Source organism: Neodiprion virginianus, chromosome 6, assembly GCF_021901495.1.
Source record: "Neodiprion virginianus isolate iyNeoVirg1 chromosome 6, iyNeoVirg1.1, whole genome shotgun sequence".
NCBI classification, from domain to species: Eukaryota; Metazoa; Arthropoda; class Insecta; order Hymenoptera; family Diprionidae; genus Neodiprion; species Neodiprion virginianus.
Window position 1 is genome coordinate 6,553,559 of NC_060882.1, and position 18,007 is coordinate 6,571,565.

An 18,007-nucleotide genomic window follows, 5' to 3' on the forward strand; every position below is an offset into this window, starting at 1 on the left:
TAGCAATAAATTTGATCCAAAATATAAATTTCACAAAACAGTAAAAGTAGCTCAATAGTATAATCAAGAATGATTTAGAATGTACATATACCTGTTTTTCATTTTTCCACAATGTTGTGACCTTCTGCATTTTGTTTTCCAACTCATCGCTACAGTCACAATTCAGATGCTCACTAACCTGGATTAATCTTGGTGCAGTTTAACTGTAATGAGATAAAAGACGAAAAAATTTTGTTAATACTCCATGTTCAACATCTATATACTGTGGGTCTAAATACATTCAATGTCAGTGTGCTATGTATTATGCCAAGCCTTGGAAAATGTTATCGATTACATAATCAAGTAAACAATGACTTGGATGGTTTTATACCTGTTGCTTTTCTGCAATAAACTCATGAATTTCACTACCAAATGATGTCTTCCAAGTTTCGTTGACAGAGTCTTGGAATCCATATAATCACTAACGCCGATCAACCTTGGTGCAATTTGTTTCTGTAATCAGATATGATAACACAATATTTTGTTAGTAAAATGTAACCTCAAAATCGATTTAAATAGCATTTAAAATACAGCATAGTTATTCAAAATCATAATAGGTACGAGGAATAACCAACCATCAACGATTTACGTTTACCCGAAATTTCGAAACAATTATCAACGCCGATTAATGCATCAACTTTTGTTACATGGTATTAAATATCGTAATTACGGAATAAAGGATCGCAATATCGATCCTCAGGAAGAAATTTGGAAACGGATGAAATCGCTCATTTTTAATCCACAGAAATATTTGCGGTGATGAACACGCACCGAGGATTGTTATTCAATTGTTTCGCTAGCAGAGCTACACGTAAATAATAAGGCTTTCACTTTCAAGTAACGTTTCGATCATTTTTTTTTCACCTACTAGGAACGACGACAAAACGAATCACGCAATAACAAATGCGTAATAATAACATTTTACAAACGTGTCCAAGTTAAAGACGCAATCCGCGTGAACCAAGATCCGAGATACATACTGAAACGAATGTCACGTTTTGCTATGTCAGTTTTATCAGAACATAAGAAATAAAAACGCAACAGATGATTATCAGGACATATCCTTGCCGAAAAGCGCTCGAGTATTTAATGTCTGCCCGAAAATAATAGTAATCTATCAATAACCTATCTAGAAAACTATAAAGCTATAATCCAAGAATCTGCATCGTAATAATACTCGATTCCACGCTCACTCTCACTTTCTGTGCTGCAACTAGCTGTCCTAGACCGATTGAACAAACTTGCCAACAACTCAAATACGCATTTAGCAAAAATCAGCCAAACAATTGATAAACAACCGACTCCCGCCACAGAGAGACAAAACACGACATCGGTAAATGATAAAGTTACACAAAACAATGAAAACTCGAGACACGAAACTCACCTTCGATGTTCGCAGGATTTTTTCATTTCACTAACTCATTTTCTATCAGCCACACGCTGCACTTCGTGTATTATTCACAGATGCGTACGATGAAAATACATTTATCGAATAACGTACAGACACAGCCTGAACAACGCAATTTGAATTCTGAACCGACTACGGACGTGCTCGCGCCTCGACGGCTCCGAAGCGACTGACGCAGTAACGTCGCGTATCGCTCGAAAGTAAATCTCTTACTCGGTTTCTGTCACTCTGTATTTGATTGGCTGAGCGGAAACGTATCACCAATGAGGTGTAGAGCGAGAGAGATGGAATATCTCGGTACCGCTTGAAACACACATACCTCTCTCTTTCTCTCTCTTACTCCTCCGTCACGTTTTTTATACACGCGAAGCTGCGCACGATTCGTTCACGTGTTTAGAGAGTTTCCGTAGCACGCGGCGTCAGGCGTAAATTTCACCTTTCTAACGAATTTTGGCTTAATAGAATTTGCGTAAAAATAAAGGCAAAATGAGAGAAAAAAAATTGCAAACATTGTGTTTTTTCAATGTAACAATACAGGATTGTAACTTAGAAAGATGAAGCTATCGGCAACGTGTCTGTACACTACTATGTTTATGTATATAAATTTACAGAACCTGATATTTGGATATGTAGATTTCATAATAACGGTTTGTGATTTTTGCAGAATTTTTAGTCACTTTCTTGTTTGGTTTTCAGAAAAAAATTATGTAGGAACTGCCTAACATTATCAAGGACATGAATCATTATTGTAGAATCCCGTTGCAAAAAGCTCATTTTTCTGGTTATATTAAACATTCGATATCAAATTCATGCTGTCTTGAAGTCATTTTTACAAACCTTTTAAGATAGATTTTCTCATTGAAATACGACGCATAATACCGATTTTGATTAGGGGCAAAAACCGTGATTAGTTTGGCACACGCTTTATAAGGTATTGAACCGTTTCTTTTAATTTATTTACATTTTTACTCAGGGGGGATGTTTAGTAACTCGACCGAAAAATAACTACGTCGTCATGGTACACATGGTAAAGCTTATATTACGCATGGCATTGACTGAAGATATGATATCTTTTCACTATGTAAATGCACATCACGAAAATAAAACTTCACGAATTGAATGATTATTTTCACTGATTTACTGAACACTTGTTATCAGTGATTCTGCAATAATATTCGAAGTATTAACCACTCGTAAAAGGTAATGGTATTGTGCGAGAACATCTGATGATCGTTACAGTTAGTTCTTTTCAAATGCGAGGAAAACAAACGAACATCAGGACAAAAAGGTCACAACATGCCCGACGAAATTGTTTCACGATTCTGCATATTCATTTAACCTTACACTGAGTATTTACTTACCATAATAGTAAGACTAACAATAAGTATTATTATCTTTCCGTGCATCCAACGCTGCACAACTGATTTAATATTATTACGAGAAATGATTGAGTAATAATTATATGAATCCAATAATTGGATTATTAGAAATATATATACCTGTACGTATTAAGAAACCAAATGAGCGCACAGTCGTACAAGCGGATCACAACCCGTTCGACTACCGTTAAAGGTACGCCTTGCGGTCAAGTCTCTTATTAATAATCCTGCTTCAAAACCGCCTGCAACTCTCGTTTTCCGGACTCAAGGACACTTGTATTGTCTGTACAAGTACACACTCGTCACTTATAGAACTGTATAGCTCATGGTTGTCGTCGCACGATTGAACCGCTCGAACGGATGTAGTTACTATTGTTTACACTCACTGATCTCTATGATCAGTGTTTACACTGCGTTAAGCTATGCACGTATAGCTGCGTATGTATGAGTAATTTGAAATTGGGATTTAAAATCGAGGGAAACAAGCAGCGAGTGGAGTTTCATTGGAGCAAGTGCATTGTTGACCAAAAACTTGAATGCAATGTTTCCCATTGAAATATTGGAGATTTTCTTCAAATATTCACACGGTACTGACATCATTAATTTTCGCTACGTATGCAAAACATGGAATAACGTTATCACTCGACTTTCAAGGGTAGGTTCTATTTACGCAATTAGCATGCACCCGCATCCAGTTATTGTTATTAATCTATGACTATACTAATTATTGACAAACAAAGAAAATGTATATACTTAAGCATTAGTCTCATCACTTGATCAACAGTTGCTTGGCCGGTATTTCATTCATGTTTCAGGATACAAACATGTGGCAAAATAAATGCCAAAATGAAATATCCATCCACCTCCGTAGATCTATCGCACAAAAACTTTATCCAAACATTAGCTGGACTGATTTTCACGAGTCAAAAGATAATTTAAAGTGGCTATCGATGTACAGGACATGGATGAAATGGCATAAAATAAACGAATTCAATGTTTCCACTGCACAATTCGAACCATTTTTTATCCGTCTACCATTGGTACAAATTACTTGTCTTGCTGTGTCAGGTATGACTACAATAACAAATACTCAACTAAAAAATTTGTTAGGCCTTCTGTATTTTTCTCGATAGCAATTGATCAAGCCTCACATCAAAAATCTTACACCCCATTTGTTAATCAACTATTTTTCTGTATAGAAAGTCTGCTAGCCGTCGGTAGCTCGGAAGGATTCATTGCTTTCTATGACATTGAGAGATCCATAGTTGAGCCAATTTTTATTGCTGACCAAATGGAACATGTATCCAATGTACAATTTTTACGGGATGGTAGAGAATCACATTCATATACGCTATCGATTTTTTTTTTGTAGTTTTTTATCTTTGTTTTCTGTTTTGTATGCTTACAGACAAACGGATAGCTGCTATCTCTGCTTCAAATATGTATAGAGTGATGTTATGGGATATTCTATTAAAAAAAGTAATTTCAACTCCTCGATATGGAAGATTAATAAGGTAAAGTATGTGAAAATTAAACAGATGAAAAACATCTCATTAAAACAATCTCTATTATTATGGTACTCTTGATTTTTCAGTACTACCCATGGATGTGTTTTGATCACAATGAAAAACAAGCTTATCATCCGTAACAAGTGTACTGAAAGATCTTACGATTTCCTAGAACTCTATGGCACTATTGTTGCTTTAGTAGCTGACGGTGAAGAGGTGCAGCACTTGCTCAATTCTTAATAGAAATTAAAAACAAACTCAATGGTCAGCTGAAAAATGTATGGCTGAACCGACTTATTTAATGTGGACCAAAAAATTGAATGTAGCTTTTCCTTTTTGTGTCAGGCTTTTCTTTGGACAGATTTGGGTTACAACTATAAAGTAAGCCTGAATGAAACTCCATACATGGAGGAAGAATACGTCGAACCTCCTGCAGATAGAGTATTAAAATACTACGTGTTCAGGCCTTGGACTGCCATGTGCATTACAAGTAACTAATTACTGCTCTAGAAAAGTTCATGTCTGTACCGTTTATTTCGCTTTGCATGAAATTCATGTTTCAATCCTACATTGTCCCCTTTTACTTTTAGTGAACGGTTTTTTGGGGATCTCTGTAAACAGTCAGCCCTGGGTAATGTACGAAATTCTATCAAAACTTCATGGAACACCAACTGCATTACTTTTCTATGCCGATGTACTGGTTCTAGGATTAGACTCTGGTATGTACATAATTAAAACAAAAAAAGTAATAAAGTTTTGCTAGAGAATTTGACAGTTTTACAGAATGTAAATTTAATCTTGCAGGTTCTGTTCACATGTACTACGTCAATAATGCTGAGTTACTAACTACTTGGGACTTTTGTCCTAAGAACTCCAAATCAATTGTAGTCGCTAATCAAGCTATAATTGCGTTAGATATAATGGATCGGCTCAACAAGCAATATTTAATCGCCGCCACCACTGAGAAAATAAACATAGTACAATTATACGATCCGAGCTGATTATCTGTGATATTCACCGGAAATGTGATTAAACTTCACCATTGAATCAAACGAAATTATATATTTATGAAATTCGCACACTTATTATTCACTCTAAGTTGGTCAATAGATTTAAACTATTTTATACTCAGTATACCATATATTCTTACCTCATTTATCAGCAGGTTTTTAAAGTGGAGATAATACATATTTCAATAGAACTGCCAGCATTTATTAACTGTTTCATTGCTACTTATTAAGTTGCACGAAAAAGAAATAATGTATTCGAGTCTTGATAACGAAAATTTGGTCTACAAACAGCCCTATCAATAATATACACAGATCTTACTCCTCTAATTGCAAGATAACATACCTAGTATCAATTTAGACCGACTGACACCAAGCATAGGCATTTTGAAAAATACGTTTCCACGGTGATTGCTTCTGCATCCAGGAGACTGGAGCCCATGGCCATTGCCACATTTGAGTGCACCTCTCTGGATGAGGCATCATAGCTAAATGCCTTCCATTGAGCGAACAGACTCCAGCTATTCCCTCTGCGAAATTAGTCAAATTAAATTTATACCATTGAGAGAAGACTGGATGTTTCAATCAATGAAAGTATAAGTTGTTATTCAGTCTTCAAATCTTACCAATACTGCCATTCGGATTTTGTGGATATTGTTCAGTGGCGATACCTTGATCATCCGTGTACCTGATAGCTACACATTTATGTTCCTTTAATTTTCTGAAAATTTGTTGATTTCGGAATGTGAACCTTCCCTCGCCGTGAGCTACCCAAACTCCAAACACACTGCCTTCCATTCCTTGCAACATGATGGATGGAGAATTTTCAATTTTTACTGTACTCCATCGGCACTCAAACCTTTCAGAGTTGTTGTGATCCAATACAACGTCTGGGATTCCATCATCTATAATCAGGTTTCAATTGTAATCATTGATGAAACATTCACACCGTATTCGTAAAATTGTATTACTCATATTTATACCACACGTACCATTTTCTAGACAGCCTATCCATCCTAGCAAGCTCATTAGTTGACATCCATTGCATACACCTAAACTGAAAGTATTTTTGCGCTCAACAAATTTTTGTAGTTGTGTCTTTAGAGTAGGATGGAACAAAAGGCTTGCTGCCCAGCCTTTAGCCGACCCAAGCACGTCTGCAACGTATACAATGAAATTATGAAATATCCTGATTAGGAAAACAGTTACGTTTTTTATTCTTTTCTTAAAACTCACCAGCATAACTGAAACCACCCGGGAATATGACACCTCTGAATGTGTCCAGTGTTAGCTGATTATTCAAAAGGTCTTGCATGACCACATCCCAAACTTCGAAACCAGCTTGTATCAGAGACGCGGACATTTCTCGGTCCCCGTTTGAGCCTTCTTCGCGTATCACAGCAACTTTAAACGGAGCTGTAAAATTCAAAATTATTTGTGAGATTGATTTAAGGATACAGAGTTTTATTGGTAAACCACGTACTTACATGCCATATGCTTTTGAGTAATAATTGGACTAACTGCAGAGTCGAATGTGAGTTTGTAAGCCGGTGAACTCCTCATCGAAAGCCTGAGAAATTCTTCTTCAGCACAAGCTATGTTAGTTTGTCGTAGTTCCAATCTATAACTTGTTTCCTCCCAAATTTCCATAAGAGGAAATACCGATGAACTGAGTACAATATTATCGTTGACTGATACAGATACCTGGAAAATGTTTCAACAGAGAGTTTGCAACACTAATGATGCGATAAAATAATCTTGGGAGACTTGTTTGTGTTATATACTTACTTTCGATTGTAGGCCGAAATCCTTTGAGTTTCCGATAATATAAGCTGGAACATTATCGCGTTTGAAAACTTTCATAACATGATCAACATTTATGGGATCAACTTCCAAAATCCAGCCCAGCTCCTCAGAAAATAGAACATCAATCGGGGAGCCTGATTTGTGATTGATATTTACGTCTATACCAGATATTCCAGCGAAACTCATCTCCAATAAACAAGTAATTAAACCACCATCACTTACATCGTGACCTGACATGAGCTTGCGATCTGAAAAGAATTTGAATTAAATTTAGGATAACCAATTCACTAATTAAAATGTGTTAGCATCCTGCTATCACCAAATGAGAAACACTTGGATATTTGAAAATTCACATATAACCTCTTCTTACCTTTTATTAAATTCTGTATGGCATTAAATGCATTCTTGAAAGTTACCGCATCTTCGAAATCTGGGCAGCTGTTACCAATTTGTTTATAAACTTGAGCTAAAGCTGTGCCGCCTATACGACTCTTTCCAGCAGATAAATCTACAAAAACTAGGGCTCCGTTTATTTTAATAGATGGACCCTTTAAGTCAGGAGTAATAACCTGTGAATGAAAAGCAAGTCTTGTACAACAATAAACGCAATAAGTAAATCAATGAGCTTCAGAAAAAACAATGAAACTACCTAAATATTATGTGTAAAACTTGTCTGACCTGTCTTATGTCAGGACATGGTGCGTAGGATGAAACAACTAGTGTTCCTGGTGCCTTGACTACGTCTTTTCCGATTCGCGCAGCCATGCTCAGAGAATCTTTACCCCCATCAACAGCTATCCCCAATTCCTTCATTATAGAGCACATAGCAACACAGGCTTCATATAGCGCTGCACCTTCGCCAGGCAACTTGGCAGCCCACATCCAATTACCACTGCATTTAACATCCTGTGAAAGAAATGACAATTCAAAACCCGTTGTTTGGTATTTAAATTTTTATGACTGATGATCATAAACCTCTAGTCAGAAACTTACTGCAAGTTCTGATATGCGAGCAAATACAAGATTAGTCAGAGATTCGGCAACTGTCATTCTTGCACCAGCAGCTGCATCAACGAGGCCTTTTATTGGCTGTTCTCCTATGGCTGTTGCAGAGCCGACCTGAAATGAGTAGGAAAACGTGTTATTGCTAAAATTAAATATATATATTTAATAAGTCAAGTCATATATATATATATACATATATTTAATTTTAGCAATAACACGTTCTATATATGTATTATATCCATTATTTATATCAATTGAATCGCTTTCTATACTTACTGTGGAGAAATGTGAAAGTGCTGTAACAGCCACATCAGCTAGAGGGGTGTGTAGTGGACCTACGCACTGCTGTTGCGCAATCAAACCAGTTACGCAACGATCAACTTTATTGGTCAAATACCGTTTACTTGCAACGGAGGGTAATCTTAAGACTCGATCCAATGCAGCTTCGATACTCAAGCCAACAGGTAAAGTGATTGGCATAGAAGTTACTTGGTGTTTGTTAAGATTGAACATCTGTAGATATACAAATATTTGTAACAAATGAATATCGTTTCATGTTATTTGTAATTAACAAGTCAACCAAGGAAAATGAACAATATTCTCATTAGAGAACAAATATTCATTTCACATATATACCTTCTTTGGCATTTTGCCCAATACAAGCTCGAGTTCCAGATCCACAGGATGCCTAACATTTTCATTTACCTCCCCGTTGAGATATTTTGATGCGTCGCAGTTGTCTTCCTCTGATAGTACTATTTTACCAGTTCCGGTAACTGTACCAACAAAATTAATAGGACACCGTTCACGTGTCGCAATTTTTTTCAACAAACTAACGTCTTCTGGTTTGCATAATATAGCATCATTTTCCTGATACTCTGCACCCCACAATTCAAGAGTACTTATGCTTGGATCTCCTAGATCAAATTTCTTAGAAAATATTACAGCGCCTGCTGGTTCTACCAATTCCTTTAATACATTTCCTGCAAATCGGTAGCTTATATCAAAATTTTGCTGCAGTGTGATCACTAAATTCATTCAGTGAAATTTTCACAAACCGTTTCCTCCAGCTCCTTGATCGTGTATGCTCAATATTGGATTATTGTTTCCCATTTCCATACAGGCCCGTACAAGGCGATTCAGCTTTTGCTCCATCTCTGCATCTCCTCGTTGTACTGCACCAAAGTCCAATTCTGACTTGTTGTCACCCTGGACCTGTTTAAAAAATATTTTCAATATCAGCGAATACATATATCTCATGAGAATTGTAACACTAAACCGATTTCTTTGCAAAATTATAAACACTAGTCAGAATATACCTCAACAGAGCTTGCGGATCCACCTCCAACACCAATTCTGTATACGGGGCCTCCAATTTTAATAACTTGCATCCCTGGAAGAAAGTTTATTAATTGAAAAAAGTAATTCACTAGAAATACTAAATTTTTGACACAAACTTGTCTGAGAATAAATTAGGTGTTTCAGTGATTTTACCTTTTGCAGGTGGCAATTTCTTCGTCATGTTAGCTTCCATAGAACCCAACCCACCGCTAAACATGATAGGCTTAATCCATTCTCGACGACCACCCTCAGCCTCAACTAGCCCAAATGAACGGGCAAACCCAGATATTACTGGTTCTCCAAATTTATTACCATAATCAGAAGCGCCGTTACTAGCTTCTATTATAATTTCCAATGGGCGAGCAAAATTCCCAGGATACAAGACATCCTTTTCTTCCCAAGGCAAATCATAGCCTATGAAAATACACAAATTTCTTAGCTGGTTAAAATCAACTCTCTCAAAACAATATTAAGTTAGATCAATTCAATTGAAATAATGTCCAAAATTTTACCTGGAATGTGAAGATTTCCAACACAATATCCTGCGGTACCCGCAATATAATACCCGCCTCTCCCAACACCTTGAATATCTCGCAATCGTCCTCCAGTACCAGTTGTGGCCCCGCTGTAATATGCGCATAGATAAGCTTGCTTTTTTATTTATGTATGAAAAAAAGTCTTTACCTAAACGGAGCAACGCCAGTTGGAAAATTATGTGTTTCGGCAGTGAATATTATGTGCTGGTTAACGTCGTCAACACGGAAAGGGCTAGCCTCATGGGTTTTATCTGGGCGAAGGGTACGTAAGTTGAAACCCTTGATTGCGCTACTATTATCACTGAATTTGATGACGTTATTTGAGTTTGAGTAATTCTGCGTGTCGATAATCATGTCGATCAGAGACTCTTTCTGCATTTCACCATCCACCACCATCTCGCCTTTGAAAAACCAATGGCGACTGTGCTCACTGTTAGATTGTGCAAGGTCGAAGCACTCTACGCTTGTTGGATTACGTTTCAACTTAGAACCAAACAGATCTGCATAGAAGTCCAAATCCCAGTCGTCAAAAGCCAAACCTGATGATTAAAAAACAAATGTAAAATATAGGCAGCAAAATTTTAAGTACGATTTTCTAGTTGGCCTCTTCAGAATTGGCCTGTCTGTCTTACCCAGCTCTGAGTTCACGTCCTCTAAAGCTTTTCTCCCAAACTTGAGAATATCAACCTCATACCAGTCTTTTGGCTTGATACCGTGATCAAATGTTTCTATTGGTTTCAGGTACCTGCACTCAGTCATTTTATCGTGCATCGCATCAACTATCTGATTGGAAGAAACAATAATTAAGAAGTCCATATGGAACAACAATTTTAAAGGACAATTAATTTTATATACGTACTGCAGACACTGTTTCTTCATTTAGCATTGATGTAAGCTTAACAAGATATCTCGTCGAAACTTCTAATCTTCTCACTTTGCTCAGCTGAACTGATTTGCATATCGATACAGCATTGCTTGAAAACGCAGTGGAGAAATTCAGCCTAAAGTTTTGAAAAACACATTCAAATCACCATCATTTCATGCACATTTTACTGAGAATTCATGTTGGAAACCATAAATTGTACAAACCTAGGGCCAATTTCTATAAGTAGAGTCTGAGGATCCTGGATCAAGGTAGAGGTACTCCATAGGTTATCTGGCCAAAAAGGAGAGCCCAAAATCCATTTTAGTCTGAAAATCTCATCCTGACTAAGCTCCTGTGTAAGTTCAATGTTGTAGCAAGTTTCAGTTTCCAAGTCATGAACCGAACTTGAGATTTCTTTCAGGATGTTCAGTTTGTTGTTTCGTTGCCCTGACTGAAGGCCGGGAATTTTGTAGAATCTCAGTATCGCCATGTCTTTAACTTACGACTGTAAAAGTAGATGTGAAAAAGAAATATGATCAAAAGCTCAGTACGTAAGTTTAAACAATGATCTGTAGCACTTAGACACAGCTCAATCTTTACTGACGTTAATCTTGAATAATTTAAGACCCCCTGGGATGAACTGTGCAATAGCACGGGGGTCATCGCATGTCATCGTGGTAATCGTTATCTATTAAAACTCATGAAGTACAACAAATAACAGATATGACGCAGTATTGATGTCAGAGTAGAAGAGTTATGAATTCTTTTTTGTGCTCTTTTAAAGTGACATAATCGAAAAAAAGATACAACGAAGATAGGCATAATACTTTTAATCCTGGGTGTTACTATCCAATATTGAATCTGTCTGGATGAATGTTTTTTTCGTATATGAGCACAGATCAGGTTGAAAATAGTTTCATCACAAAGCCGAGAGGTGTTTACACTTGCCTGAATAAGAAAGAAAATTTCACTAGTAATTAAAACTCGGCAAATATTATAATTTTTTTGAATATACCAGCATTCGATTTGAATAACATCATTAATTTTCAGAGTATTTAGAAATTAAGAAGCCACCTATCAGATGTGCCAAATATTAATTTAGAATTTGATAGATCAACGGGCGGCGCAACAGGTGACATGAACAGGTGTCTGTCAACGCACATGGCCGCCACGTGGTCATCATTGCCAATTATGCATTAAAATCGGTGTCTGTTAACAATTATTTGAATTGCTGGTACGAAACTGTTTGTGCTGAAATACGGTGATAAATATACTCGCGAATTTGTTATCATACCATCGATTTACAAATGAAGCAGCGTCACAGTACAAACCGTACGTATGTATGCATGTATATATACATATACATGTATATATACATATACATGCATATGCATTGAAACTAAATGCTGTTTCAAACGCTTAACGCTATCTCTCTTATTACATATCTTCGTACTTTGCGATACTCTGTATAATGTATGAACACTATTGAACTTACTGCAATTACTCAGCTCGTCAAATTCAGATTGACGTAGGGCGATATGCGAGCAAAGACGAGATCAACGATATAACCTAAAATTTTTCATTCCTGTACACTGGACAGGAAGTGCATGGGATTAGTGACGGAGTCCTAGTCCTAGACTATCATCATTAATTACTATAATTCTATGAAGCATTGTTTAGGAATAGACAGTATTTAAAATAAGAAATGATTATCAATGAATAAAGTAACAATTGTATACGTATATTAAAAATATTGTTGTCATGTTGAATTTCTATCCATGTTTCTCTTTTTTATTGTACAGTAGAATGTCATCAATGATTTATTTACGACTTAGGTATAGCGTATGAAATTAGGAATATGACGCCGTATCAAGATAATTAGCCAATAAAATCGTAATTAGAGATTTCATCAAATTGTTGAGTTTGCGGATTCCCTGGTGCCATAGGCCTTGTTGGCATACCTCTTGGACCAACCATTTGCTGTTGCATTCCAGGTACTTGTCTGTATTGCGGCTGCTGCTGAAACATAAGGAAGATGTATTCACCACCCTCTCTCAGTTTATGAACTAATTTATCTGTCGAAAAATAGTCCGAAATTTTCACCTGCTGGAGCAAATTTCGGAGACCAGGACTGTTTGCCATTACAGGGCGCATCATCCTCTGTGTATTAGGTTGTTGACCGGCCATTCCGCCACCAGAATTAAGAGTTCTTTGGGCTTGTTGTGCCTAAATATGACAACATGATCAATTTCAAATGTTATTATAGGTTGATGTAGTGCATGTAGTGGATTATTAATTTTTAGTACAATGATTGTAGGAAAAGAATAATCTGTATGACAGAAGTAATTCCCACTCTTTTACCTCAAGTTGCTGCTTGAACTGCATTTCTTGTTGTTGTGCCACTTCTAAGTTCCTTTGAATCTGTTTCAACAAAAGTTATACATAAGTCAATTTATCTTGTGCAAATTACGTTACAGATATGTACATTGACTTCTAGCTGGGATTGATATTGGGCTTCTTGTTGCTGCGCGGCCTCCAAAGTTTGCTGCAACTGTTTTATTTTCATAAGGTTCTGTTGCCTAGCCAGTTCTAAGGTATCGTACTGCGGTCTTTGTTGTCCCATCATACCACCAGGTCCTTGGCCTACTGGTTGAGGTCCAGATAATCCACCGCCCTACGAGTAAAGCAATGTCAAAAATCACGTTTCCAATTTGATTGAGCACTGACAATCACCATTCGCATACAATAAGTGGAAAAAGTTGTCATTAAGTTGGCATTTTATTAAAAAAAAAAACAAAATAATACAGTATTTTGGTTACTGGCACTACATTTACCGGCATATTTATTTGCCCCTGTGGCCCACTCGAATTGCCTAACGTTTGTTGTGGTCCGGTACTGGGAACAACATTTTGTGTTATTTGACCTCCCCCCATAGCCATAGCGTTTGTAAGAATCCCACCTGGTGATATACCCGCAGTAATTGCTGGCAAATTGTTGCCAGATACATTTCCTCCCTGCAGTCATTTTTTTTTTTAATAAAATCTCTTTAGTTTGATGTTTATTTACTATCTACCTCACCAATTATATGCACCGTCAACTTACCTGCCCTTGTCTCATTAATGCTTGGGTAGTTTTCTGATGTTGTATTACTTTACGTAGACGATCTACAAACGCAGCTTGATCATTAGGAATAAATCCAAGGTATGCTCTTTTCTCAGCAGTATATAAAAGAATAAGCACTTTTATATCACAAGCTGCCGGAGATGGTACGGACGTGAAATGCACACAGCCGGCCTACAAGATTTTTTATAATTACAAAAAGTAACTTTTGCAAGATATGGATTCAAAAAACATTTTTGGATTATACGTACAAAACCAGTGCTCATAACTTTCGTTAAGCCCTCGAGAGCCTCGCAAGGTGTTGGGTGAAAGAGAACAGATTTGGAATTTTTCAAATAAGCTCCTCCAATATTACCAATCAGCTGTTTAGGCATCAACTGCATAATCAGCTTTTGTGGCCAAGAATCTGCCTTTCTGCGAGCACAGATAGAAAATTGAAATTTTTACGATTTCAAGATAACTTTTCTTTAATGCATTATTGTATCTTCTGAATTTCAACCAGAATTAAAATTTTAAATCAATCGAAACTTACAATTCTGGTTCACCGTCTTTAGAGTTGGCTGATACTTGACATGGAACGTGTCTAGTGAGTTTCTGCGTATCTGTGGGATTTTTAGCTTTTTCAAGCCATTCCAGAACACCCTGCCAGATCGTATGACGCTCTCTGCTAGGTGCCATTTGTTGACCAGCCACAGGTCCTCCAGCAACGTTTCCCTTGAGACGATGAACAAAAATAATTATTTTACATTATTCAAACATTGATGCACTCATTATTCATGATATTGTACGAATAATATAGTTTTAACTCAAACTGAAAATGTCAGTAAATGTAAATAATAGATATATTTTCTTCATGAAAATTTGTGGGTTACTTAGATTTTCTCATTAATCCACAAATAACCCGGACTGCATAATTACAAGGATTGAGTCTGAAGTGAGGCCATTTGAGTGATATTATGATAAATATGTAGTGAAATAATGATTTGCTACATCCATAAAGTTTTCTGGATAAACTGACTTGTGGTTGGCTATGCGACACTTGCGAAGGTACAGAGGACACCGAAGCAGAAGCTTGAGAAGCTGGAGTAGTCTGCTGCGCTTGTGCAGGAAGAGACTGGCTCACGCCAGATACCATTAATTGTTGTCCAGCTTGACCTTGCACCGCTTGTCCTTGCATACTCATTGCTGTTGTTTGCTGGGGACTTTGTTGCTGATTTTGTTGGTGCTGCATCAAAGTAAAACGTAATTGTTGTTGCTGCTGTTGGTGTTGCTGTTGCTGCTGCTGCTGCTGCTGTTGCTGCTGCTGCTGCTGCTGCTGCTGCTGTTGTTGTTGTTGTTGTTGTTGTTGTTGCTGCTGCTGCTGCTGCTGCTGCTGCTGCTGTTGCTGCTGCTGTTGTTGTTGCTGTTGCTGCTGTTGTTGTTGCTGTTGCTGAGAAGCATTTGTCATGACATTTGTGTTTCCTACAACATTGAAAAACAGTAAGTTCCATCGTCTGGGTAGAATCCTAGATACAGTCAAGCTAGATGATTGATGAACATTGACTTTCTTGATGAGAAAAATTTATTATAAAATTCAATCTTACCGTCCATACGCTGTCCAAATTGATTGACACCTGGTCCCAAGACAGAAGGTGGTTGTGTTAGCTGGGCAATAAGTGCACTTCCTTGAGAATTTGATTGAGCTGTGGCTCCAGATGCAATAAACGGAGGTCGTTGTTGTGAAGGCATAATCCAACGTCTAGGACCCATTAAGTTGGGATGATAGTTAGGTGGAGCTGTAATTTGTGGATTGAAGTTTCCACGGCCGGCCATGAGAGGAGCAGACATTGGAGGAGCAGTTTGCTGATTAACTGAGGTAATATTTTGAGGCGCTTGGTTTCTAAATGCACCAGTTTGTTGCTGAGTCGGTTGGGGAAGATTCTGTTGTGGCTGATTCGGATTTGGACTGTCATTACTCTGTAAGGGACTCGGAGGTATTTGCACCGGATTACCAGGTGCGAGATGACCAGTTGCTCCCATTGGACTGACAGGTCGTTCCTTGAGATTATAATTTCTTAAGAGAACAACGTGCCTTAGATCCTTAGCATAGTTTTTTGTCTGTGATGACTGCAAATCACCACCAGCTTTTTCAAATAGTTTAAATAGCGTTGGTATTTTTCTTGGAGATATTATTGAGAGGTTGATGTTCCTCTGCAAGTAAAATACAAAATTTACGAGAATGTCACCATGTCATAATTCAATTAGAAAAATGATTGGAATTCAATTACATAATTCACGTCTACAAAGGTGTGAATAATCTTTCAAATTGCTAACCATTTCATCAGCTATAAATCGAAATCTCTTACCTCTTGAAAAATTGCTGCCAACTGTTCCACAGTGTGTCCAGAGAATTTGTACGATTCCTGGACAACTGTTTGATACGGAGGCGAATTACAAACTAAAATACAATGTTTTTGAGAAGCAGTATTAGGTTCTCTACGCAGTTGCAAGTCTTCGAAACATTGTAACGCAGTTGCCAACCCTTCACCAATATTCGCGTGAGATTCACCTTTTCCACCTACCATTCTATTACAAAGCAAAACACAATGTAGTAATTACATAAAAAATTCCAAATTTTTATTTTTGTAGTGGTTTTTTATGATATGACATACTATTGCAATATGGACTTACTCAAGTTTGTCCAACATAAGTGAAAGCTTGTGAGGGTTTGAATATGGCCCGAATGTTCCAGTGCAGGGTGCAGGCAAACAGTCAGCTGCATGGTAAACCACCACTCCATAAAGTGTTGTGCTATTCTGTGACAAGAAGATATCGTTGTAAGTTAGTGTACGTCAAGAAAATTAGATTTATGAATCAAGTACGATACTTGCGTTCAAAATATTTTTAATTTAGGCTATGAGAAATATCTTAGAAGAAATATATTGTTGTTATAGTTCCTACTCTAACAAAAAAGCATCACTTTCTATAGTTTGCAAATTATATAATTATTGCTATAGAATTGTTGAGACCACTGCAGTACAAAAACAGTGGTATTCTCACCTCAGAGACATATTCTCGATCCTCTATACTTCCTTGATTGAAATATCTGAAAAAAAATTATTTTATAATTTGAATAATAAATTCAGCACTAACTTTGCTATTTTTATATATTTTACATATTGTTCCATTTGCTCACTATTCGTAGATATTGTATTTAATTAAATGATCTCATAGAAATTTAAATACATAAACTTACTCCAATGTTGGCATAAGATAATTGGTCTTGATATCATGAAGGTAAGCTCCATTGACAGCTGTACCCTCGATGACGAATATTACATCAGCTTGCATCCCATGCTCAGAAGGACCAGCCACCATGATAAATTACTCCATGTATTGTACTTAAACTAATTGGGAGCGGAAACACGATACTCAATACAAATTCTTCAAAATATTCCTCCTATAATGAATTGAAAGAAGTTAGTACGTCAATCGATAAGTTGCTATCAGTCAAAATTAGAGTAAGAAAAATATGACAAGTTGACAAATAAATTACTTTCTTTTCAAAAACAAGTAACCTGCCTGTATACTGTCAACGTATCCAATAAAAAACACTAAAACGGTCGTGTCAGAGCTACTAATCTGGAATCTTGGAAAATTTGAGATGAAAAAAGACAGATATGGCCAATGTATAGCACTGAAATATGCTTTGGATAAAACTTGTTCTACCGTATGGCTATATCCTTTCAGGGATGTGCCAATTCTATGAATTACATGCAGAAAATTACCTTGCAGGATATAAAATATCAAGAGATAGGGTTATGGATCTTTTGACGGCTTCAGTATCGTTTATTTAACTGGTGTTTACTCTGTGTTTACCAGTAGCTACAAATGCAGAAATTATCAAACGTTGATGATTGGCTGATGTGTCGTGTTTTACGATCAGCATAAATAGACTTTAGATTTTTGAGTGCCGTCACGTTGGACAGCTTGATTTTTGTCTGCTCCTGCTTT

General features: G+C 36.9%; 3 protein-coding genes across 10 annotated transcripts; 1 reads left to right on the plus strand and 2 right to left on the minus strand.

Moving 5' to 3' along the window:
- Positions 1 to 3,134: 3,134 nt before the first annotated feature.
- On the plus strand, positions 3,135 to 5,722 carry LOC124308243 (uncharacterized). Of its 2 annotated transcripts, XM_046770787.1 has the most exons (8): positions 3,136 to 3,481; positions 3,642 to 3,894; positions 4,026 to 4,154; positions 4,235 to 4,340; positions 4,421 to 4,550; positions 4,680 to 4,824; positions 4,925 to 5,053; positions 5,139 to 5,722. In XM_046770787.1, the coding sequence occupies exons 1-8, from the start codon at positions 3,368 to 3,370 to the stop codon at positions 5,333 to 5,335; spliced, it is 1,203 nt and encodes a 400-aa protein (XP_046626743.1). In that variant the 5' UTR covers positions 3,136 to 3,367; the 3' UTR covers positions 5,336 to 5,722. The 2 variants fall into 2 exon arrangements, with proteins under 2 accessions (XP_046626744.1, XP_046626743.1); XM_046770788.1 differs by lacking the exon at positions 4,026 to 4,154 and having other exon boundaries at positions 3,135 to 3,481.
- LOC124308240 (phosphoribosylformylglycinamidine synthase) lies at positions 5,377 to 12,466 on the minus strand. 3 transcript variants are annotated; one of them, XM_046770777.1, is made up of 20 exons: positions 12,390 to 12,466; positions 11,119 to 11,399; positions 10,889 to 11,030; positions 10,662 to 10,812; positions 10,178 to 10,568; positions 10,006 to 10,118; positions 9,647 to 9,907; positions 9,472 to 9,545; positions 9,211 to 9,367; positions 8,789 to 9,135; positions 8,429 to 8,665; positions 8,141 to 8,266; positions 7,826 to 8,053; positions 7,518 to 7,716; positions 7,130 to 7,395; positions 6,829 to 7,045; positions 6,578 to 6,757; positions 6,334 to 6,498; positions 5,968 to 6,246; positions 5,377 to 5,871 (listed from the first exon to the last, which is right to left on the minus strand). In XM_046770777.1, the coding sequence occupies exons 2-20, from the start codon at positions 11,382 to 11,384 to the stop codon at positions 5,699 to 5,701; spliced, it is 3,972 nt and encodes a 1,323-aa protein (XP_046626733.1). In that variant the 5' UTR covers positions 11,385 to 11,399; positions 12,390 to 12,466; the 3' UTR covers positions 5,377 to 5,698. The 3 variants fall into 3 exon arrangements, with proteins under 3 accessions (XP_046626733.1, XP_046626735.1, XP_046626734.1); XM_046770779.1 differs by lacking the exon at positions 12,390 to 12,466 and adding an exon at positions 11,843 to 11,857; XM_046770778.1 differs by lacking the exon at positions 12,390 to 12,466 and adding an exon at positions 11,722 to 11,737.
- Positions 12,467 to 12,658: 192 nt separating this feature from the next.
- LOC124308242 (mediator of RNA polymerase II transcription subunit 25) lies at positions 12,659 to 17,925 on the minus strand. 5 transcript variants are annotated; one of them, XM_046770781.1, is made up of 15 exons: positions 17,576 to 17,925; positions 17,250 to 17,453; positions 17,054 to 17,099; positions 16,685 to 16,809; positions 16,360 to 16,579; positions 15,598 to 16,204; positions 15,033 to 15,475; positions 14,547 to 14,728; positions 14,266 to 14,428; positions 13,997 to 14,188; positions 13,729 to 13,908; positions 13,380 to 13,568; positions 13,256 to 13,315; positions 12,998 to 13,120; positions 12,659 to 12,913 (listed from the first exon to the last, which is right to left on the minus strand). In XM_046770781.1, exons 2-15 carry the CDS (start codon positions 17,369 to 17,371, stop codon positions 12,773 to 12,775), a joined length of 2,793 nt encoding a protein of 930 aa, XP_046626737.1. In that variant the 5' UTR covers positions 17,372 to 17,453; positions 17,576 to 17,925; the 3' UTR covers positions 12,659 to 12,772. The 5 variants fall into 5 exon arrangements, with proteins under 5 accessions (XP_046626737.1, XP_046626741.1, XP_046626740.1 ...); XM_046770785.1 differs by having other exon boundaries at positions 15,598 to 16,051; positions 17,550 to 17,925; XM_046770784.1 differs by having other exon boundaries at positions 12,659 to 12,910; positions 17,550 to 17,925.
- Between the last annotated feature and the right edge of the window lie 82 nt (positions 17,926 to 18,007).